The sequence below is a fragment of the Aptenodytes forsteri genome, unplaced genomic scaffold (assembly GCF_000699145.1).
Source record: "Aptenodytes forsteri isolate BGI_AS27 unplaced genomic scaffold, ASM69914v1 Scaffold193, whole genome shotgun sequence".
Classification (NCBI taxonomy): Eukaryota; Metazoa; Chordata; class Aves; order Sphenisciformes; family Spheniscidae; genus Aptenodytes; species Aptenodytes forsteri.
In genome coordinates, this window is record NW_008795405.1 from 18,889,542 (window position 1) to 18,914,810 (window position 25,269).

General features: G+C 42.3%; 1 protein-coding gene across 1 annotated transcript in view; it reads right to left on the reverse strand.

Moving 5' to 3' along the window:
• Positions 1 to 25,269, reverse strand: part of AKT1 (AKT serine/threonine kinase 1) — a 73,605-nt gene that overhangs the window by 33,678 nt on the left and 14,658 nt on the right. Inside the window, exon 2 of the mRNA XM_009280892.1 lies at positions 3,879 to 4,007. Within this exon, the coding sequence (XP_009279167.1) occupies positions 3,879 to 4,007 (129 nt within the window). The remainder of the gene's footprint in view (positions 1 to 3,878; positions 4,008 to 25,269) is intronic.

A 25,269-nucleotide genomic window follows, 5' to 3' on the forward strand; every position in this document is an offset into this window, starting at 1 on the left:
GACAGCTTTTCCTGTCAAACAGACCCACAAAAGTATTGCCCATTTGCAACAAAGTAAGTACTATAAACAGCAGCCTGTTAAAAATGATTTAAATTGCTCTAAAGAACCTCTTGATTCTTTCCTGGCTTTTGGTCTTTTAAAGTAAGTAGGACAGAGAAATTGTTCCTAACAGGAATAGACACCAAGGCATTCAAATGTAAATTACCATTTTGTATTTGAAAGACACTTAGTATTATCCCAGTGACTTTCTAAAATGTCACAATATTTGCTTCCCCAGCACTTAAGCTAAAAGGCAGATTACTTGCGATGAAAGTGTCAAACTCTGCTCCCTATATAATGACATCACACTTTAAAACAATAAAGTGAAGGAAGAATCCTTCCCATTCCTGCTCTAGTTTCTTTAAGGAAGGGGATGGGGGGAAAAAAGAAAAAAAAAAAAAGAAAAAAGGTAAATCAGGCAAGAAGAATGATAAATAAACAAACTTTGGAAAGGCAAACGGGAATATTATGTTTAAGTGCTTCTTTTCTGCTTGCACCACCAGATAGATTTGCCCCCAAACAGCTCAGCATGGCAAAAGCGAGGAGCTGGGAGCCCTGAGTTACAGACCTGGACTAAGGTGGCCCCTCGTAACAGCAGACACAGAAAATCTCTCCGCTATCTGGCCATCCCGTGCCCCGTGATAAATGCCTGACTGCAGACACGCAGTCCTGTCCCAAAAGGAGCACTCATATTGTTGAGCAATTACGTTTTCAGCTGTACAACAAAACCACCACAGTCCACACTCCTTTTTGACAGTCGGAGAAATAATCCCTTCTTTCTAACAGGAATAGCCTCTCTCTCCATGTGGTTTTTCACAATATACTGCTCTTCTCAGCTATATGGTTTTAAAGGCTTATAACCTAATAGGCAGACATACATGATAATCCAAGATTACAATCGGTATGAAGGCTACTTATCTCGCAGATTTACAACACAGGCTCTATTGGTTATTTATCTGCAGGGTCTCTGGAGCAGAACTATTTAGGTACAGGCTTTTTTATTCCTTCTATCTTACTAGTGATGAAATACAAAACATGAATACAAATATGGCTCAGAAATCACAGTTAAATGCTCATCCACCATCTTCCAGAAGTTTTGCTTTGTTTGTTGTTTTTGGTTATTTGAGGTTTTTTTTAAATAAATCACCAATAGGTAACTTCCAGGGAAAATAAACTCCTTAAACATATCATTAAATTACAAACACAGATATATGGCTATTTTAAATATAAAATTAGGTGGAGAAAAAGGTACTTAAAAAAAAAAGTGAGCCTTTCTTTACCCATGGGGGGGGCATATAAACAAGTTTTCAAAGATGTACGATCAAAACCCTCACAGACTGAAAGGAAAAGGCTAGTGGAGGAGAAAGAAGAGACTGCCGAGCAGATGGAAAGCACACTGTATTTTTGCTAGTACTTTCTTCATACCTGTTAAGGGAAAAGACAAATCATCATTAGATGTTATCTTCTTTCACTGTTTTCTCCTGAATTGAATATTTCCTACCTCTCATGGGTTGACAAAATCATTTAACATGAATTTGACACTACAAGGAAGAAGAGTCCCCTGGTCATGAAAAAAAACCTTTTACTTGCAAAGATAAAAAAGCCTACATTATTTTACAGCAGAAGAGGGTAAAGATTTTAATCAGAAACATGGGACCACTTCCAAAGAACAGACTGACAGAGACAGCCTGCCATCTCATTAAAAAAAAAAAAATCTAGTTCACTAATTAACAAAAAAGTCAGGGCTATCATGATCTCTTGGGGTGGGGGGGGTGGGGAAGGATGCATTAAGGATGCATTTTTACAAAACGTTTAAGCTAAATTCCCCCCCAGTTTCACTGGCAGGAGGCTTCTGCAGTCTGCCTCTGCAGCACGAGGCTGCGTTCTGGCCTGAGCCTTCCTCCAGATGCAGCTCGAGTTCACTCACGCTAACTGGACAAGTTAACGCAAACGAAAGTACCAGGCAAGCAGGTTCAAAGGGAAGACTTGTGGTGCAAAACACATCCAAATGATACAAGAGTAGAGGGTGCCCAGAAGGGAACTGCACATCAGGTGCTGGCAGCACTGCGTGCCAGTGCCTACGTGAGAAATTAAATCCTGGTGGGGCAACAGCTGCTTCTGTGAGCCCAAAACCACAATAATGGCTTCTAGCAAGGAGGCCCCCCCCAATCATCAAGGCCTTCCTGACTTGACACTGGGTCACCAGGCAAGAGCCACTTCTAGGAACATCCTTCCACCCACCACCCTCCCGCAAGCCCTCTTACAGGGGCCACACCTTATTCTATAGGCACGTGTCACAGCTTTTTCGACAATGCTCTGATACCATGGTAACAAACTTGTTTATCTATAAATGCCAAGACTGATGGGCTCAATCTGCCAAAAAAAGCACCATATTCCTGTTGTGAAAACCGATTTAAGTTAACCCATTTTGAAGGCAACTAGGACAAAGAGAAGGCAACGGACGCATCTTTTTTTACTCCTTAGCACTGAGCTGCAGTAAATAATTATCGTAAGTAATGCAGTTAGCAGCAACAGGATGGAAGTGTCCTGCAAAAAGCGTATTTGTTAAAAGCCTCTGGCTACAGACCAAGTACTGAATTAATTTATGAATTAATGGCTTTCCGCTGCTTTTCTTTACCTTCTTGATCTATAAGGAGATACCAGTCTAAAGAGGAAAAGTACTGTGTCATTACCGAAATGAAAACACTACAACAATTCTCTCTCTAAAATGAGACAAAAAACCCCAAAGCACTCTTGGCATCCTGCACAGAGGCACCAGCACATCCATTATTTATTCCTATCATCAGTCAGAACAGGTATATGTTGCTACCAGCGGAAAAAACCCAAACATTTGCATTAATTCCTAGTGCTGCCCAGCCCTCTTCTGGGCCCAGGGTGTTCCAAAATAAATCTGTCTGCTTAAAGGTCAACTACAAAGATGAACCCCATATATTTCAAGCTACCCTGTAATGAAGGGGTAAAGCCCCTACCCTTCTCCCTGCAGAGCTTCGCTTCCCCTAGTCACCAGGAACACGGAACAGATCGTTGTTAATAACAGGTGCCACAATGATCTATTTTTAAGTGGTGGAACGAGACACAGGCAGATCATGAGACAGGAAAGATTAAGAACAGGAGAAAATAAAAGCTGGAAGTATACAGTGAAAAGTTAAAAACATGAGCAAGAAAAGGAAATTATCTTCAGATTCTTCTATCACATCCTGTGCTGCAACACCTGAGCAAAGTTGGAAATGTTTGCATAGGACAGAGTGCAGAGGTTAGGAGATGTTACTATTTCCAAACCTTTTTGTTGGCTGTAATAAAAGAAATATGGTTTTATATTCAAAATTAAGAAAAACTGAGTGTCTTTCATTAAAAGCAGTGCTCACTCCATGTTCTCTTATGCTAACGATCAAACAACTCTGACCTATGTCAATGCCACTTGAATCCAGGTCTGGTGGCAGAACAGAGGCTGAAACTCTTCAGCTGTGCCTACCTGCCAAGTACTGAGACATGTGCCCGGGTTAATTTTCACTTTAAAGCACCTTGCTGAATTAACAGACATACAAAATATTAACAAATAAACCCGTTTTATTCTATAACCAGAAACGGTAAATTAGTAGAAAACTGAAAAAAAAAAAAAAAAGCAGAGCATCAACCCTCCACATCACAGTCATTCCTGAGAAACACAGGGGGGTTTTATCATCTCAAAGAAACACATTTAGTGTTTAGATACATCGCTCTGGGCAGATGCGAATGTTACAGATGCAGCTTACGGATGCTATGACTACAAGAAGACATCAACTCCCAAACTGGACGAGGGAGCATGTGTAAACACTTACGAGCTACTGAGAAGTTATTTAAAGGTGATTCCCGCTGGTCGACATCCTGCGGTCGTTCCTTGTAGCCAATGAACGTGCCATCGTTCTTTAAAAGAAAATACCGTGGCCTCCATGTTTTTATGTATTCTCCTGGAAAGAAAGGATGGGCAAAGGGAGAGATCATCAGAAAACACCCCGAAATACTGACTCGCCAACAATTATTTTTTTTAAATATTGAAACTATATGTCATCTTGACATAGCAGCAGTTTTAAGAACATTCAGTTCATTCTGATACAAATAGTGGAAAAATACAGGCACCGAGTCAGATATTGCTAGTGATGTTAATCATAAAAATGGGACTTCATAGAAGGTAAACAGCTACGTTTTGTTCTTCCATCTACTCCGATTTCCATTCAAATTCTGCAACATCTGCCTTAAATGCATTTTAAATTTTAAAAAAAATCAGAGCAGATGTCCTATGTATTATTTTTGCTATTGTCATTTTTCATACTGACAAGTGGAAAAATTTTTTTCATTTACATTTTGCAGCGCAAGTATTTTAAACAACAATGGGTAATTTACTAATTAGTCAACTGCTTTATCAAACCAACAGTCACTTTTAGAACATAAGAAGATAATTCTCTGCTTAAGTTACATAACATCACTCACTCCTCTCACAACATCTCAAGCGTGAAACACGAGATGATATATCACAATATGAAGGGGAAAACACTGGATTATGTATAGCCACCACAAAGAAGAAAACAAACACCTCTTCTGAGAGATATTCCACCTTTGTCAGAGAAAACATCCCTCGCTCACACCATGCTACTGCTCATCTGAGTAACCTGCGCAGGTAACAGTCGCGTGACTATGTTACAGCCATGTTCAAAATCTCCAGCCGTAGAATAAAAAGAAAAGAGTTGATCAAAACCTCAGCTATTTACTGGATTTACTCAGTTGGGTTTCAGGGAAGGAAGACAGGGGTTCCACCTGTGGCTCTTCTGGGTGACTTTGCCAATGTGCCTCAGTTTCCCCCTCTGCTCATTGTCCATGTTGTCATCTTCTCAGGCAGTCTCTCCAGAACCTCAAACAGCTTTACAGGGTGTCAAGCTGGGCCTCTACGTCCTACAAGGTCCTGCAGTAATGTTTCTATTCAGCTGAATCACAAAAGCCTCACTCAGGGTGCTATTCAAATCAGGGTACCAGCCACACTTTCCCAACTCTGCTCACCCCAACAACAACTGATTTTAAAAAATTTAAAAAAAAGAAGTGGTCACTACAAAGCACCCACAGCTGGGCAGCAGCTATTCCTTCCTCCCTCCAGTATGGTTTCTCATTTGTTTGTTCAGCATCAGGGAGGGGACGAGGGAGCAGACCAAGAGCCAAACTTCTTTCAGGTCTGCCGCAGCAGGAGCACGCCTGCGCACCCCACGAGGCCACCCCTGCAGCCGCTGGTACCCAGTGCCCACAGTTTCATCTGCTGGCGAGCTCTTCAAACAACCACCAAGAGCAGTGAGAAGAAAAGGCTGCCCAAGATTTATTGGCTCTGGCAACCTTCTGCTGCTCTCCTGTTCTCCCAGGCTCCGCTCACATCCTCTTCCTGCTGCTCGGCTCTCCTCCACTGGTAATTTCTCTCCCAGTGATGTGCACCCTGCCCCAGGAACTCCCCTGCAGCTGCTTTGCCTCCTTCCTCTCCCCACACACCTCCTCTCCTTCTGCGGTGCAGTTTCAACCTGCTTTGGGCACCAGCTGTGCCATTTCTTCTCTGTCCAGTCTCATACTTTTCTCTCCTGCACACAGAAGCACAGGCAACGCCAACGCCCATGCCACCAACCTGCTCTGGGCACCAGCTGTGCCATTTCTTCTCCGTCCAGACTCATACTTTTCGGCACACAGAAGCACAGGCAACGCCAACGCCCATGCCACACGGCCATGGGCACTCGCACCCCTAGCTGCTGCTTTCACCTGTTTAGCCCTTGTTAGGCTTTTAATTTTCTAATCTAAAGCAAAAAACTAAGAGTTACTGAACCAGAGGAGAGAGTTACACAGAGCTACCTTTCCAACAGCTGCCATATCTGCAGAAAACATCCATTTCCACTGATGAAACAGGGCACGAGGCAAGAAAGATGAGAGGAAAAGGAATGAGCACAAACCTTCTCAGTCTTTCTTTTAGAGACGTCTGTTACAGCTGCAGGTGTTATACTAACCTATAAGGGGTTTAAAAAAATGTCATCGTTGCTTTAGGAATTTCAGAAGAACTCACCTATAGCTGTCACGGCTTAACATTTATAAGCAGGGCAGTCAATGTAGAAGGTTTTGTTGTCGTCGTCTTTTTAATTCTGACCTTAATTAAAAGCTGAAAACTTTCTGGGATCAGTAGGAGATTATGAAGCCTTTCACATTTAAATTACCAGTCCAACTCAGCCCAGATCAGTGAGATTACTCCAATCTCATTACTATTACACCACAGATGTGACTACAGGGACAAGAAGATACATGGCACGTTCAGCCTAGCTCTTGCCGAGAGGTTTGCCAGATAAGCAGGTCGAGGAGGCGGCTGCCCAGACTATCATGATTTTGGAACACACTGTTACATACCTGACTCGCTGGTATTTTCTTCTCTTGCATAAAGCAGACCCAGGAGAGCTACGAACCATCTCATACCCCTTATCACACCTGCATTTAGGACTAAAGCCAGATTGGATGGGACGAAAAATATCTGAAGAGGGGCAAGACAGAGTTTCCATTTCCCTTACTCCCTAATCTATGCTACACGCCTTCCCCATCGGTATTTACAGAGGAGACATTTATTTTTTGCAGATTCTGAAATTATTATCTGGTTATTTTCAGTGAAGTATGCATAATTTTACACAAAATTACACTGTACTGTCACAAGAGACTCTTCCTCTTAGATTAGATGCTTATGTTTGGCTCTCATACTTTCTTACAGCTTTATTTCACCGATCTGTTTCTCTGTTGGAAACACATCATCTAACAGGATTAATCACATAGTCTTTAAAATGGTGTATTCCATACATATATAGCATCCTCCCCCATACTCACTCTTTCTTCACTCTTTCTGTGTGAAAAATCAAGGATTTCATTACTGCCAGGCATTTTGCAAGGACCGTTCTACTTGGACCTTCCCTTATCCATTGCTTTAGCTGGTTCTGGTTCCTGATCCACCTTTTTAATTTGCAAATAAGTAACATGATTTTAAACTTCTTTTTCCACATGTCTGGAGCTTAATGAACCCTGTAATACGGCAAGCATATATATTATTGATTATTGCTCTTGCCAAGGACAGTATGAGGCACACTGCAGCATCTGTGGTATAAATTTTACTATATAACACACTGAGGTTATACTTCTGCATCTTGCAGCAAAGCGGCAAGACATTGCCTGGTGTGCGACTTCCCAATCAGATAATCTGTAAGTATAATTTTACATTCAAGCCTGAGCAAACTATCGTTCCTCTACAGAAGTTCTGAAACACAGATTCACAAAGACAGTCATCGAGAAAATGTACAAAGTGCATATTCTTAAGAAACAAGTTTGTATTTTTATGATTACCTAAACCATTATAAACTTCCTACAACCTGTGAGGACCACATTGATCACGACAGCAAATCTGAGTATTTTAGGCAGAAAAGGAGTTTGTCAATACAGACAAAAAATAATTACGTGGAACCGCTGGGACAAAGCTGACTGAAAAACATTAACACCTTTTCCTTCCTCTGATATACTCAGTAAGCTGTCATGCCCGAAGAGTGAACTGAGCTGTTTCAATTTTTGCCCTGTGTTTTTTGTTCCTGTTGCGGTTTTGTTTTTAAGAATCATAAGTAAGAAGTTACTTGAAGTCACTAATATTAGCAGTTATGTAGTCACACTAGAAGAATTGTACCAAGTACAGTAAATGTAAGCATGTGTGGCAAATTCTATCAGACAACACTAAAAAAAAAAAAAAAATAATAATAATGATCCACCATGGAAAAGTGAACAATTTACAAAGCAAAACATTTTTTCCTCTGTGATTCATTGCTTGTGTAATGCCCTGGCAGAGCCTTCTTTGTTTTCAGTAACAGAATGCTAACACTGCAGAGACAGGAAAGCAAAAGCATGGGTTATAAATCCTACATATAAAATCCTGGAACCAAATAGACTCCTCTGTAGCTTGCTAGCTTTATAATTTAAAATCTTTATGTACCATTCTGTTTACTCCAAGCAATTTCCAAATTGCAAAGATTCCCAAACTGTATATATCTGGAAATATACACGAAGACTGTTATAGCCTGATTTCTCTTTATTGCCTTGTGTCTGCCCCCACACACTGCACATTAAAATACTTAACACACACTTAGAATGTAAATCCATCTCATGCCAGAAAAGCTTTTTCACAGTAACACATACTGCAAAGCATGCTTACGCCTGAATATTTCAGAAAGTTAAACACAAAACTCTTTTGGTTCATGAAAAGTTAATTCTACTGAGGATTTACAATAATGCAGGGCTAGGTTATTTTCCTCTCCTCCCCACAACAGTATCTCACCGAATCTGGAGCTGTCTACCACTGATAGAGTGTCTAACATCAGAAACAGCTGCCACTCCCTGGGAAGCTCACGGGGTAAGTGGAGAATAATGAGCAGCAAGCACCAGCAGAACAAAAGAAAATCCATCTTTATTTACCAACTGCTGCATGCTTGTTGCTGCATCAAGCTCATTCAAAGCCAACACCACACCCTTTAATTCAGAACAGACTATATTTAAGAAGCCTCTGCTTTTTTTTTTTAATCAACTCATACATACCAATGGTTTGAAAAAAAATCATTAGGTTAACCAAGTCAGCATCCAATGATACCCTTGATACTTACAAAAGCACTGGACCAACTATTAACTTTCTTATGCCCCAAAGTAACCAGAACAAGCCCAGCAGCACCGACTGAAAACAAGGTCTCGGTTATATTAAATGCACTCAAGTGGCTACCACAAATCTACAGATAAATAATGCATTAAACTTTCTGCTCTGAGCATCAGAAGTAGCACCATTAATTACAATTAAGGTTAACACTCAAAATATTAGAGCTTTTGAGTTACGCAAGCCTTCGCTACATTCCCACCCGCTCTGAAGATGTATGACATTCCTTGGTGTACAGCCCTGAACCGTCTGAGGGAAACACGAAAGCTATGCCAATCGCAGTGCTAATGTGCCACCGGTGAAAGGCGGAATGACTCATTTCTGAGTCTTCAATGGCTGCGAGAAGTGGTCTGCATCCTGTCGGCCTAATAAGGTTTCGGCGAACAGATGCCAGCTTCCTTAAAGACGTGAAGCTTTCAGGAGCTGCCATCTCGTGCGCGCTGAAGAGCGGGATGCGGATTTACAGTTAGTTTGTACTGCTCAAGTAAATAGGGTATGTGTCCACTTGCTTCAAAACCAGCTGAAATCAAAACACATTTGGAAAAAGAAAGCAGGGCTTGAAAACTCGCCTTTGCATTTCTAAAGCAAGCCCTTTGCAAACGCAGCAAGCTAATTCTGGATCTTAACGACTTTACACCAAACAATTAAACAAGTCTAGGGTGACCTGAATGAAAACTCTCAGTTCAAATATGTATTTTTTTTTTTTTTTAATAGCTGCGCAGACACCCACCAGGCTGGTGCAGCACTCTTCCCTTCCCTCAACAAACTGTCAAAACAAGGTATTTAAATACAGTGCCAGGTTTTCAGTAGCTTGGGGAAAGGAAAAAGAAAGGAAAAAAAAAAAAAAAAAAAAAAGAGGTTATGCTAATGCCTTTCCCAACACGCTCGCGGAGAGAGGAGGACCTCTGGTTTGCCTGCCTATTCAGAGGCGCAGCGAAGGGGGCCGGTTCTTTGATGATTTTTTTTTTCTTTTGGCTCCAGCGTACAGCTGCGGAGGCACCGCTTGTGCCCGGAATCTCAATGAGGAATGAGGCGGTGCTGCCGGGTCTGCTCCCCGGCAGGGAGGTCAGCCCGCGGCCCGCGGGCGCCAGGCGGCCGCTCCACAGCTCGCAGCCTGGCTCCTCGCTCCTCAAAAACCCGCAGCCTGGCTCCTCCGCACCTTTCACAGCCCTAACGCGGGGTCCCACGGTCGCAACGGGCTAATTCGGGGCACAGCAAATCCGCTCCCCGCTTTATTCTCCCTCGGGCAGCTGGACGGTCGTGCGGTGTGCTGGCAGCCCGCATGGCTGTGACTGACGTGACTGCCAACAGGTTAAGAAGAAATGCCTCCTCCTCCTCCAGCTCGGCTCCGGCTTTTCTAAACCTACTGCTGTTTCTCACGCTCACACAAAGCTGCAATACAGGGCACCTGCTTCATTATCATATCTTGGGGGAATTTGGGGAGGGAGGGAAAGAAGAGGGGAGCTGGAGGTGGGGCGAAGGGGGACGGCTGAGTGGTCTGGCCTTCGAGCAACAAAGGGAGCCCCGCGAGGACTACTTCTGGTCACCTGGCACCCCTCATCTGTAAATTAACTTCAGAAAGCAACAAACAGCCTTGGCTTAGCGCTTCCCACAAAGCTCTATGGGCGCGCTGTGTAGAAAAATTGGCATACTGGAAGCTACCTCTGTCTTTAGTTACAGAACAGCGCAGATGGGAAAGACCTAACGAAGGCAAGGAATGGGTGCTCTGATTCACAAAGCTAGGCCATGGGAGAGATCAGAAGTCAGATTACAGAGAAAGAAAAACAGATTCTCACCCAATACTTTCTCCATGCAGGGGATGGACAACTACCATGTTCTCCGATTCCATCTCTGTTTGACAGCACCAGCCAACACCATCACTACAGAAGATGACACCTCTGTATTTTTTATCACTATATTTCAACTGTATGGTTATATAAAACTGAAACGTGGAGGTTTATCATCATCTTTTTCTTTTTTTTTTTTCCTGCTGAATTTCAGTTTAGAAGGTCAAAAATGTTGCCATATTGCTTACAGCAATCAATTTAAGCAATACCAGATATTCCCACAGGAGCGAAAGAGAATTAATCAGCATGTAAAAAACTCCTTACTCCTACCTTTGGCACAGCTTAGTCAGGCTAGTCCTAACCTACAGCTGTCTCCAGTGGGACAAGATGTAAATGAAGTTTCATTGAAAACAGCAGTTTTAAGGATAGCTACATAAATTACAGGAAAGTATAAAGCTATTTCTTAAGCTACACTGAAAACAATCTCAGAGTGAATTGCATCTCCACTACCTCATGGTGGGAGCAAAAGGACTTAGAACTACCATGAGGCGTCCAACACAATTAGAGGAATCTTTTCCTTAATATGCTCTCAAGCAGCTACAGCATTTTAACAAAATAAAACGTTCCTATAACAGAAAGTGCCATCACATATTCCTCTGCTTTTGACAGGTGCCTAACCCTCTCCCATTTTAATAAATAAATAAAAATGGCAGAGGAGGTGTCAAATTCACTGAACTGAATTAAGCACGCTTGGAACAATTATTTCTTCCCAAGTAATTTTTACCTTGACACTATGATGGAAAATAGCACAAGCAGCTAACAAGGCACTTAAGCTAATAAGCCTCTGCAACTTTTTAAATATCTTCCCTTAGAGGAGGGAGGTACCTACAACTATTCCTCGAGCTCAATCTGAAGTTAATACAATCAGTATTTCTGCAAATCAGGCTCTTAAATACACTGCATGCATTTATATAAAGGGTGTGACTTAATCCTCCAAAGATTTTATGATCTCTACTAAAAATACAAAGAAAAAGAAAAACAAACCAAAAACACCAAACACGCCACACCCTGGTGTATTTGAACAAGGAAGGGCTTTTCTAGACATCATCTAAAAGCTGATTTAATTATTTTACCTCTTAGCATAAGCATCCTTAGCCGTGACTCTTGTGCTTATCGGAACACATGCCTTATTTGAATATGACATACCCAGTTTTGTTCTTCAGTAAATCCTGTCTAGAGACTGACAGATAGTATAAGAGGGGACAAAGCAAAGAAACACATGCAAACCAAAGCTTCTCCAGAGATTAAACAAAATAAGTCCGAAAGCACAGTTTTAGCTTGTATTCCTAGGGCTGCATACACATAGAGGATGTTCAGGAAAAGCATCACTAATTGATTAAAAATTGATTTTAGGTCCCTTCCCCCACTCCGCCCCATTAAAAAAAAGGATTAGGAGAACCAATGACTCAGGCGAGAGTGATTTTTGTGATGCATTTATTTGCTTTGAGAACATTAAACCCGAAAAGTACTCAGCAGAGCCTCCCCATTAAAATCCCAAAGTTGGTGACTCTGAGAGGTGAGCTGGTAACTCGGGGGGTGGGTGCACACGGGAAAGCAAGAGCAGGGGAGGGAAAAAGCAGGACGCAGCCGCACAGAAAACATCCGCGGCGAGGACTCATGAGTCCCTGGCTCGCTCTTCTAGGCTCCCATTACTAGATCATTGTGTCATTCTCAAAGCAAATCAAAACCTCGGGGAATTGTAAAGAAATGATGAAAAAAAGGTTAAGGGACATTAGGAGAGATTTATGGAAACAGCAGCTTTTCTAAAACAGATGATATGGACCAACTTCAGAGGTGGTTTGAAATGGGAAAAAAAGTTCTATTTGTAAAAACTAAGCTGCAGAACATGGACTTTTATACATAAGCAACTTATAGAGGGTAAGAAATTAACGCATCGCACTGTTATCCTTTAGCTTCTGGGTTTGAGTCCTAATTTTCAACATAAATACAGAGAGCTGTTTTAGGCCACTTACAATAAAAGCTCTACCAGTAATTGTGTGATCATGCTGTACATTAGGAAATTTCTTAAAAGTGCCAAGAAAAAAAAAATCAATGCAGAATTTTAAACATGTTTATACAAACAGTTACTGGGTAAATATTTCCTAGAAAGATGCATAAAAACCAAGTTAAGCAAATATTTCAATGGCAAAAATAAGAAGCAACATAAAAAAAGGGGTGTGCTGTTTATATGGCTGGGGCTAATTTGGATTTCACTTCTTCATTTCGTCACTAGCAAGTCTGCAAAACCCTGAAGGAGCACATGGAGACTACGTTAGTTCTAATAAAACGTTTCATTTATCTTGAGCCATTTAATCGCCATCAATGGAAAAATTACAAGCACTTCCCAGAAAGCAAGTTCTAGTATTTGTTATCATGGCAACCTCCTGGTTACGCCTCCAAATTTAGTATTCCACAGATAACTTCTACTGAGTCACTACCCCAAACTCAGCAATGGAAGTCTCCTCCAGATAACAGGAGTGCCTGCATCAGTTCAGAGGAATTTTGCAAAGTAACTTAATTGCATACTGAGAACTTATTAAAGCAACTTCACCACTGGGTAATGTGAGAGCAAACAGCCACCGTAGCTCTGGTGCTAAGCTTAGTCGAGTAACACAGGCCTAAGAAACTTTGCCAAGGACTTTTGTGCCTTGGACTGAGATGTGTCATCACCGTAACGCGGAGCAAAATCTACACTGCTGCCTCAACACAGTCACAGGCTCAGCTAGACATGCTTCTGTCACCTTAAACAGTATTATAAAATTCATTTATTTTTACAAGACACAGTAAAAATATTGCGTCACAATATAATCAAACAGCAAAATTCCTGCTTGATTTCAGTGGTACCACAATTTAGTCTTATAACACTGAAATATATGTATGTACTACTAAAAACACATACATAGAATCATGACTATTATTTTTTGAACTCCGAAGTCATGTATTATAGTAAGCTCATCATACCTCACCCTAACAGCTCTAAGCTCCAGGAGAGATGCATTCCAGTCTGTCACACAAAAATCTGTTTCTTACACAAGGAGGAATGAAATAAAGACCCACATGAATAAAGACTGAATAAAGATTCATCTACCTTGACATTGTTACCATGAATTAATTTTCATGTTGCAACAGCATGTTGGTACATTAAAGCCACTTTTCATTTTTAAAAAAGCATCAAAAATGAAAGGCATATACCACACAAGCAAAAAGCAGATGGGCACAGGAAGATGGGAGCTTGAATTACACTTTCCAGCCTGCAGTGCCCTATCCTGGCCCCGTTGTTTTGGTAAGACATGGCAAAAATTCCAGTCTCCTCTTTTAAAACTGCTCCTATTCCCTAGGGAAAAACAAACATCACCCCCACCACCACCCCCAGCCAGCCCTAAACTCAGACCAGTTTCTGTGGGCATCAAACCTGTGGGGCACTTGCCCCACCGGATTTTCAGAGGTCAGGGACTGCTGCATCAGCCCCACCTTTCCTCCGCACCTCATTTTCCAAGCACAGCACACCACACGACTGCTCCTCGCCACACACATCCCCTCTACCACCTGAATCCTAAAAGCCTCATCCCATGACTGAGCACCGTCCGCTCCTTGTAGTTCATCTTCCCACTATTACTAGCATGTCCCCAAAGGACAGAAGCAAAACAAACACCAAAACACATCCCTTGAACAGCCAGGTTATAGCTACCCTTCAGGTTTGTAGGAGAACTTGCAACAACTACAGCAACCACCCACAAGAGTTCAATTCCCATACTTGAAGTGCGAGAACATCAGAAAGCCATAAATAAAGCTTTAAACTCATGAGGGGTTTTTTTGCTTTGTTTTGTTTATTTTTTTTTTTTTTTTTAAAAAGGGAGGGCAGAGAGAGAAAGAAAGAGAGAAAAAAATAACCTACAGGTCACCTGGGCTAATGTTCCTGAAGCAGGTCATCTGGGGCCATGTTCGTGCCTCAGGGACTTCTGCAAAGGAAGGTACATGTACACGTACAGAAAACGCTGCATGCAAACCCTGTTTTGTCGTCCAATGCTTAGCACATGCTCTGGTTACAGCATTTTCTTCCACTGGTCCCTGATCTGATGCTATCAGCTCAGGCGGCAGCTAGGGGCTCCTCTGCCACCCCAGGGGTCAAGCCAAGCAAGGCCACCCTGAAAACCCTGCTGCTGTTGCCAGCAAGGTGGAAGGGGAGCAGGAGGAGAAAGGGGGAGGACAGAGGCACCTTGTGGAGCGGGACGAGTGTGGTAGAGATGAGCCAAGATGTGGCTACCACAATTCTAGCTGGAGTCTGCTGCATCAGAGAGGAGGATGCTGACAAAGGGACAAGCCGGGGTGTTCCTGGCACTGGGTCTCTGCTGGGCAGAGGGGATGGCGCTGGGCTGCTGAGAGCACAGGCAGGGCAGGGAGAGGTGGCAGCCTGATCCTCACCCCAGGCCACGCCAGCTGTGCCTGTGACCATCACCAGTCCTGGTCCTGGTTCTGGTTCTGTCCCAGCAGCAACGAGGGCAGCTGGAAGGGCAGGTTGTGCCCACCCCATGGGGAGAGTATTGCTCCCCATTCAGGACCTTGTTCTTGAAACATGGCCAAATCCCAGCAAGTTTAAATAGCAAAACTACATCCTTTAAATACACACACATGTACATATGTTAAACAGAGCTAACGCAGAGCCTGGCTGTGAGCACACAACATCGCTGCACTGACCCTGCTCCTTCACAGGCAAGCACAGGCAGAGCCAATGCTCACAGTGAAATCTTCCAAAAGCCAGGCTGGCCACAAAGACTCAGCCCACCCTCTGGTCTGGGGAAGCTATAAAATTTAGATTATTCCCAAATTAATGGTTTTTTGCATCTATTTCCCCCCCTCCCTCCATACTGCAAGAGAACGTCAGGATTACAGTTTTAGTATCAAGCTGAGACACAAAAAAAAGTTTCGAAAAAGCAGTCACTGCACACTTGCAGTGGCTAATCTGCAATTTTCATTTATACATAGTACACTAGATGAATCTTTGTAGTGGGCAGACCTTCTTGCAAATTACGGTTTTCTAAACAAAGCCACACTTGGGTACAGAAATTGGAAGGTACAGGTAACACCCTCTCCTTTAAAAAAAAAAAAAAAAAGAGAGAGAAAAAAGGACCCACATGAAAATTACCATCCTAATATTATATTTGGTGATAAAATTGCAGTTCGACTGCAATTAACTAAGCACAAGTCCACTACTGAGTCACTGTCATTGGTTTGAGAATATGTTTTCCTACATACTTATCTTCCTCTCACCAGAGAATCCAAATTTTCTAGTTTAATCATGTTCCCTTTTCCAAAAGAAATGGGAGACTTTTTAAGCAATGAAGACATTTAGTTATTTAATCACAGGGGCAGTACAAAATTAAAATGGATTAGAAAAATTAATCCAAACTAAATGTCTCCATTATGATAAAGTTTCCTGAACCTTAAATCAACAAGTTCCCAATTTCAGGTATAAAAACTGATTGAAACTGCTGTGCTTTGCAAAGCTACTGCTTTCTCCTGCCCTCCTTACTAAAAACGCGGTCCAAATTGCTATTTCCATAAAGAAATATGTCCGATATTGACAGGAGTTTATGAAAAATTCTTGATGGCCTGCAGGGATTCTTGTACTTAACCCAAAGGTAAAATCTACAGTAATTTATCATACAAAAATCAACTGCTCTGCAGATCAGGGCTCCCATTCCATGCTGCAGTTGGAATTGCTACCAAACAGGGGGGTGGGGGTGGTGGTAATTAGCTAGCTTCATTTGCAGTCCTCAATTCTTTGCACCTAATTCATAACAGCACACAGGATGGCGAGAAAGGTAGTTACGACACTCTATATACTTTGTATTTCACCAGGTATGCTTCCCTGTTTTAATCTTTAAAAAGGAAATTATAAACAACAAGCTGCAAAAAGGTTGATGATAAAACAGTAAAAGACAGACAGGGTGGAGGAAATAAAAATAATAATAAAAAAGATTTTCAGCATTACAAACGTTGATGCCTTTTAAAAAGAAGAGATCCAGCCATATTTCCCCCTTCCTTTGTACTGAAGTTTAATAAACATTTTCTCCAAGTTACCAATTTTGAGAAAATCGCTGGATAAACACTTGTGTTAACCCAGTTACATGGCTCGGTGCCAAATGTAATGCCAAACTTCCCAGTTGCAAAATGAGCTGTTTTTACACACCAAAGTAACCACACAGCAGGCCTGCCGAGCCTGAAGACAGCTGACAGAGATGACTGTTGCTGTCCCCCCATTGCACCGACATCCATCCAAATACCAACATCTGCTGTGCTACAATTTACTTTTTACACAACATTTAGCAAAACAGTGCCTCTGACTGCAACATCATTAAGGAAGTAACAACAAATAAATCGCAAAGTCCCATCAGACAATTGTAAAATTAAAGCATAGTTTGTCTTGCATACACTGAGCTTTAGTTCAGATGTATTGGACTTCAGAAATAATAAGCATTAGAATCTGTTTTCTTTTATTAAACACACAAGACAAAATTCTGCAAAACATGACAAGCGCAATCCATCATTACAGTTAAAATTACAGTTTTGAGGATATTGACTTGACTCAATAGGCAGAGAAGCAGATGCCTGCGAGGCAGCCTGGCCTGCCCGGTATGATCGCAGCAACCCAGACTACTAACAGGATTACACTATGCCTGGAAACGTAAGAAGTGCACTCTCAGTTCAGGGCCGGGTTCTTTTCAAACACCCAGAACGCATATTTGTACTTGTGAAGTAAGGAATTAACATTCCTAAAAACTAAAGCGTCCTTCACTTTAAAAGCGGGACAGAGCATGGGGGCCAAGGCAGTCGGATGCCACCCCACAGAGGTGAGGTGGCAAGGCAGGCTCCGGTAGTGAGTCCTGTTACAAATTCATAGCCTGGGGGTTCAAATGGGGAACTAGGCTCCTAAGTGAAAGCCAGGTTTGGTTAGCGGTTCCACTATACTGCCCAACACACTTCACGTCTCAGAAGTCCCTACGTGATCTGGTGTCTAACACACTTCACGTCTCAGAAGTGTCTCAGAAGTCCCTACGTGATCTGGTGTCCTCCAGTTAGTTGTCCTCCACACCTGTGTCACCCAGGGTGCTGCAAGTCAAAACGGGGCAGCAATGCCACCCTGGCACTGCCACGGGGCTCGGGCTTTCATCGGCACACAGGCAAAAGGGAAGGAAGAAAGGAGAATTTTAATCTTTAAAATGGTGACCAGTTTTCAAAAACAATTCCTTCTTCCTCCTGTCCTACAGTAATTCTATGAATGTAAAAAGAGGCAAAAAAAAAAAAATTCCCACTTTCTTTTGAAAAGCAGATACCAAATGAAAAATTTCAACAAGAAACAACTCGAATTCTGTTAGGCATCAACTAAGGTTTTTTCTCCTCAATCTTTCTGTTCCTCATCACCACCTTTAATACCTTAATACAACCTAAAAAATCGCTGAAGTTACAAAAAGTGATTTTTTTTTTGGTGGGAACAAACACTTCCCCCTACACCTCCAGACAATGTGTCTGTCAGGAACAACAACATACCCAACACTCAGCTCAAGATACAAGAACTTGGCAGGCTGTATCTCAAAGCAGTTTCACCAAAACAATACAGTTTCCCTCAAATCCCTATCAGCTTAATAGTGGAAGACAATAATATTTCAGATAACATAGGCACCAAACATTTTGGTAAGTTCAGTGGACATTCTTTATCCAATTCACAGATAAAAACAGCCAACATCCACAGCTAGATTAACAAAAGTGCGTAACTAATTTGGTGCTTAATTCAAGCTAAAGTCAGGGGGTTAGGCACTTAAATACTTCTGGGGGTTTGGGCCAGCATTGATTCGTGTCAGACTTTATGACAATATATATATATATGTCCATCGTGGGACACAGGAGAAGCCATGCAAAGCACAGCCAATGCGTAGATCCTCTCTCGAGCAGGGATTTAGAGGACAGTCTCCTCTGTGCTAGCTACTACATGTTTGCACAACAGGAGTCAAGGTCCATCGGAAACTTATCTGAAGGGTTGCTCCTGAGCAAACTTTAGGTTCAACCTCAGAGTTCAGAACTGAAACAGTATTTGTTTGTCCATTTATCCCCTGGCACGGTTGGCTTTTTGTCAGACAGATGTATGCCACATGCAAGTCATTTCCCAACCTCTCTGCTCCACCTCCCTCCACGCACTCTGCACACACTCTGACCCCTCAGCAAATGTTATAAGAGAGGAGGAAGTGTTTCTGACAGTTTGCATACTCTTCACAACAATTTTATTGCAGGGTATAAATGTTTTCTCCTGCCCCCCAACCCTACTTGTAAGGAAACAAAGCAAAACAAACAAGAAATCCACCACTTCCCAAACAACTGAATGCCCTAAACCCAGCAGCAGGAAAGGGGAGGGAAGGGGTGGAGAGGAAAGGACAGAGAGGATGGATTACACTGAAGTTATTTTTGTCCTGTTCAAGTGGATGGGCAGAGACAACTAAATATAGAATTTATCAAAGCAGGTGAACAAGGAAGATGACATGAGCTACATGTTTCAAGGAGCAAGCAATAAACAAAGTACACTCCTACCTCTTAGCCCAAAAAGCTCCCCAAAAACACACTTCAATGTGCATGAGCAGGATTTGATTGAACAAATATTCAACTCACCACAGCCTTTCCTTTGGACACGTGACAATGTAAATGTTAAGCAGATAGGTTTCCTGTCTCTTACCTGCTTATACTATATATAAACAAGCACTACGAAGTCCACGTTAAAACGGAAAGAGGTTTGCACTCTTCTGTGGTATCTTTGGACAGAAATTCTTCTGAAGAAAGCATGTTTGCATGTACAGCTGGATAATAAAGCACCGCTTGAAATCAAACGTTAAGGAATGTTATGTTGTCAGTGGCAACACAAAGGATGTGGTTTCTATGAAATTTAACCAGTTATGTCAAGGACAATTGCTTTCCCCTGGTCAGACTGCAGTCCATGACTTGCTCAGAGTAACTGCTACAGTAGTTTGAATTTCACAAGTGAAAATCCATTCATACGTATTTTTAACTCCTTCCAGGATCTGAGTGAGTGTGTGAAATGCATTGGGTGGCTGTTGCCAGAAGCACAGACTCCATTCAGTCACTGTGAGCAGCTCACACCAGCAAACACACGAGCCCTTGGGCTCTCAGACCCTGCAGCCAAGGATGCAAACAATAGCATTTAGCAAGGACATTAGATGCTTTGCTGATATGCAGGCAGTAGCTAGCAAGGAAACATTTAGGGAAAAGACATGGCACCAGTCAAGCCATGACTTCAGTGGAAACTACGCTCACATCAGTGCTGTAACCTACTGCTGAGCTTAAAGAACAGAAAGCTTTTGTGCGGAACATTTCCCTTCTTCCACCTGTGCTCCCGGGTACCACAGTATCCAAGAGCCCCACAGCCTGAGCTGCATTTGTCCTCACAACATCCCTGTGAAGTAGGGAAGTGCTGTTATCACCATTTTACAGATAGGGAACTAGGGCACAGAGAGACAAAAATAACCTTATCCGAGATGATCATATAGGAGGAAGTTTGTGGCAGAGCAGGGGAGGACTGGCTTCGATTCTCAGTTCCAGGACGGTACTCTAATACACCCGCCATCTCTTCAGCTTCTAGATGCTCTGCCTTCAGTTTGACGGACCTACCTATCTCCCCTGGGCAACAAGGAATGGGGAATGCCTACACCTTTTATTACAGCATTTCCAGCCCAGCAAAAATGGAAGAGGGTATCAGATGCAGGCATTGTTTGCATTCAGGAGTCCAAATCTGAACAAAGAAAACAATTTCCAAAATAGTCAGCACTATCCTGGTATTGTGGGAAAGGGAAGGAAGACATAGCAAGTTTTCAAAGTAGAAAAATAAAAAAAATCCATGGCAGGTCATAAGTACAATTTTAAAAAATTAGTGAAAGTTTTAATAGGAAGCTGGTATTAGACATGTATCCTTCAAGAAGCTCCCTATTCTGGAGACTTCAGGTTATAAAGCAGTAAGAAATAAAAAAATCCCTTTGGGACTACAGCTATCTCATTTCAGGCACAGATCTAAATGCAGATCTGATGTAGTTTCATGTGGAGACCCTGACTCCAGGCTTCACACAACAATCTTGTCTCAGATAAAACAAATTCCACAGGCTGGAGACTGCTCAAGGTTTCCCATTTCTGGCTGAGCCAGACTTCAACCCTGCCCTCAAAGGATCTCTTTTCTGAGTGAAATGGCATCTCAGGTCCAAAATTTACTCTGTCCTTTGGGACTCCAGTTGCAGCCATCCAGATCACTAGTTGTGAAACAAGCTTCTACAACTTAAGGGCATTCATAAAGCAGCATTTAATGTCAACTGTTTGAGGTGACTCTTACCCTGGAACAAACAGCAGAGATCCACCACCCTATGGATCACCTGGTTTATCATCTGACTCCAAAAGGTGGCTGCTCATCATAGCCGCCAAAGGATGATAGACTGCTGTTATACCAACACGAACAGGCCTTGATGAAGGGCACGGTAACTATTCCGATTGGGACAAAGGAAGAAATTTGTGGGTTGGTGCTAGCTGAGGGCACCAGATCAGACATACTCAGCTTCCAGGTCACCTCTGCTATCAGTAGACTATCCTGTCAATCTCTGCTGGTAAGCTGGACCTTATGACCGAGGCCTCTACTTTTATAACAGGCTGTTGCTGTAAACTTCAACAACCAGCAACACAATGTGAATCTAAAGCACACCTCTTCTGCCATGGTCAAAGTCTCAAGGAGCTGCAGACAACCGGCTATTGCTGAAGGTGACCATCAAGGCAACTAATTTAGCTTCCATCAGTGACAAAAATAACTGAAGCCTTGCTTAGAGGACCAGAAAGAACAGAGCTAGCCCCACCACACATCCTGCTACCCCTGTTTCACCCTAGGAGCACACCTCTCCCTCTTCTTTTACACCAGGACTACAAAGGGGTGAAGGAGAAAAGCTTCACCTTAGAAACATTTCTATTTTCTGACAGCAAACCTCACAGCAACAGCCAACCAAACAAACAAAAGAAAGCAAAACTCCCAGCAGCTTCACAGCTATGTAGCAATCTTAGTAAACCAGACATTCTAGTAATTAAAGCAAAAAGCAACTTTTGGTTCCAAAGCACAGTCCCAGAACACTAACAAATAGTAAATTAGCGAGGTTTGTTTATGTTTTGAACCTTTTCCTTGAAAAATCCCAACTTCTGTATTTGAACAGATCAGCCAACACTGATAATAAAAAGGCCTGTTGACAACAGAGGAACTGCTATTTATTTTCTGTTTGACGGCTATCACAAGGAATATTGAAACTAAAACCAAACACCTCTACAAACGGGGTTGTTATTCTCCTTAAAAATCAGGCTGGGCTTTGTATGAGATTCCCAATATCAAACCGGTCAAGAATCACAGAATACTTCGTGTTGAAAGGAGCCATTAGAGGTGATCTGGTCTAATCGTCCACTCGAAGCAGGGCCATTCAAAATGCTACAAAAGAAATCCTAACACTAACGGTACACTTAGGTAATTCAGGAGAATTATAAAAATACAAAGGCAAAAAATAGAATGAATGCAACTTTATCAAACTGCAACTTTCAAATCAAATTCAGGGAACAAAACCTCAAGTCTGCTTGGCCACGTGCCCTCATTTTAATCTCCTTGCCTCCAGTAACTGGTTTGAGGATTGTAAGAGTCAGCAGAAAGAGGAATATCAATAAATATTCTCTGTGTGTACTGGGCATAAAAAGGAGAAGTGAATTCTGTGTTCCTCCATGTTTTATTTCACCACATGAATCATGAGAGAAATAGCACAGGATTGTACATGGTCAAAAAGGTATGCACGGCCTCTGAAGCGTGAACATGTATCTACAACCACACATCCTGTTGTGTGTCATTCCACTTCTAAAATGGTGCCTGAAAAGAGCAAAGTCTCCAGAAACATGAGGTTTTGCCATAAGCACACCCAGTGTAGTCGCAGGAGTGAGTAAACCTCTCCAAGACACCAACAAGAACTGTTGTGAAGTAGCCCGTTCCCTAGCAGACAAGAGCTGCTACTGAGAAGAAAGCTTTCCTCTGGCTGTAGGGAGGAAGATTCCCTAAAGTGGGAAGAAAACTTCATATATACTGATTTTTGCACATTCCTGCCAGTAACCTGTTAGTCAGAAGATTAACACAAAAAACCCCAAACCAAACAAAAACAACACACAAAAAAGCTCCTTAAAAATGCACAAAACTAGTAACAGTAAATCTGATCTTATTTTTTCCTATTTTAGATACAGCTTTCTATACCACAATGATTTGTATTACTGCAGTACACTGCAACTTCAGATACACATCTGGAGCTGAGCCACTGGCTGTACAAATAAAACAATGAGACAGTCCCTCTTCTGCAGAGTTTACTGTCATAAGACAGGGTCAACAGAAGGCCAGACACACACACCCCCCCCCCCAAAAAAGGGGACCAATACTGGGCATCACAGTGAACGGCAGTCTCAGTACACATGCACTGCAAGTTTGTCAAGGCCTTTTATAAGCAACAGAAGGATCGAGAGCTTTTAAAGAGGATAATAAAGCAGTACCGCAGCTGTTTACAGGGACCATTTCCCAAGTGTGAAAGGGTAGCACAAGAGAAAGCACAGAAGTGGTTGCTTGCCCCCACGTTGTAGTCTCAGTATAGAGACATGCTAGGCTAACTGGAGGCAGAAGTTAACATCTTAATAGCAAATTAGAGATGGTAAAAATAGGTATGAAAAGCAAAAGCAGCTGGTTTTGCAGCTCAATGCAACAGAGGAACTAGTAGATAGGAACAAAGCAGCAGCCCAAAAAACGAGCTCTACCCTGTTCAAAGCAGCACTCTGAGGGGGACAAGGTTACAGGCCAAGCATACAAAGATGCAAGATGATGCAAACCTTAGAAAAGTATATTCCCCCCCTCCATGTTTTGCTTTTGTTTTCCATTTTCATGGATAACAGTATACTCCCAATAACTACAGTAACTTTGAAAACATCAACTTCTTTGAAGATCAAAAAATACAGTCTCTGCAGACGGTATGGTTATAGTTGCTGTAGAGCCGAGAGAAGTCCCTATTCCGGAAAGAAATTTGGCCACCTGCTGCTCTAAGCAGAGAAGGCAGTATACATGTAAAATCATGCTTCTCTCCAAAATTACAACTGGTATTACCCAGGAAGACAGACTAGACTGGGAACAAATGCATTAACCCCAAATAGCGCAGTTACGTTGAACTGAATTGTATATGGCTGGCTAGTAGTCTTCACTCAGTTGTCACACGTTTGCTCATCTTAAAATCATTTTATATTATTCCCAATGAACAAGCTACTACAGCCACTTTAGATCTCTGGCTTCCTTCCAAGTCAGGGGGTAGATATCAGTAAGGCTAGGACATCTCAAAACCTCAGGCATTAAAAAAAAAGTTATAGCAGTTACAGAAGGATGAAACACCTACAGTACAAAAGGTTCCTATTGCAGCAAGAACAGCACATTCCAACCCAATAAAAGCAATCACCAAGTCTAATCCTAGAGCTTACTCGGGACTAGATCAGTCTATGCCAACAACAAGGTGTAAGTTTTAAGCAACTGCTCTTAATTCAGCTGAGCCACCACGGCTAAAGAGAAGAAGCTGCTCCATTGCACCTGTCTTTAACAGGGCTGTCCACTATGTTCAGAACGTAAAGCCAGGATTTGGCTGCTACATCTTTGCAACCCCACTGCATAAAGGAGGAGAACTAACCCAGCTTGTAAAGCCAACAGTCCGGAGGAAAAATGCCCCGTTTTACCTGAACATGCTGAATCTGGCAAGAGCTGATGGTCAGGGAACACACAGAACCCTTTAAAAACACACAACGTCGTTTATTACACTGGGACAGTACTTCGTGTTGCACAATCCAAGCTTTTGTTTCACGCAAGAAAATGTTTTCTAAATATTTTGTCACCATGACAGTCTAGCCTTGGACTCAAATTCTACCCTTGGTTACTCCAGAAAACCCCTGTGAAGTCAACTGTGTTGTTGCACAGCTTGTTGCCGTGTCCCAGGCCACCTGGAAGGCTCACCTGGCAGTGCAGCTACCAGCATCCTCTCGGCCCTCTGTGCTCTTGCAGGGCTCTCTCATCCCAAGCTATTTTGCCTACCCACAAACTAAAACATTCAACATAAGATCCGTGTCAAGAAACAACATCATACGTAAAAGGAAGACAGTTTTGCAACTAAGAAATACTAAACATCTCCCCGACAGGTTCAGCTTTATCCGAGGAATACAGGCAAAACAAAAACTATTCCCAAGATAGCAGAATGAAATATTTTAAACACACAGAAAAAAAGAGACATAGAAAAACATCCCGGCTGTGAGGGCCCTGTTCCAAGTAAAAACATTTCTTTCAGGGACATTAATTTGGCAAACTAAATCTGAGCAGATACATCCTAAGTCCACAGCACAGCCCTGAAAAGAGCAGCGGAGCATTTCTGTATGACTCAGCAAGCCCAACGAAGACTTCTGCAGAACAAGATCAACAGGGTGTTTATATACGGCCAGCAGCATCATGTGAATGGGCGGTTTAGTTTGTGAAATGAATGTTTGCATTGTCATTTAAAAAAAACCAAAAAACAAAAAACC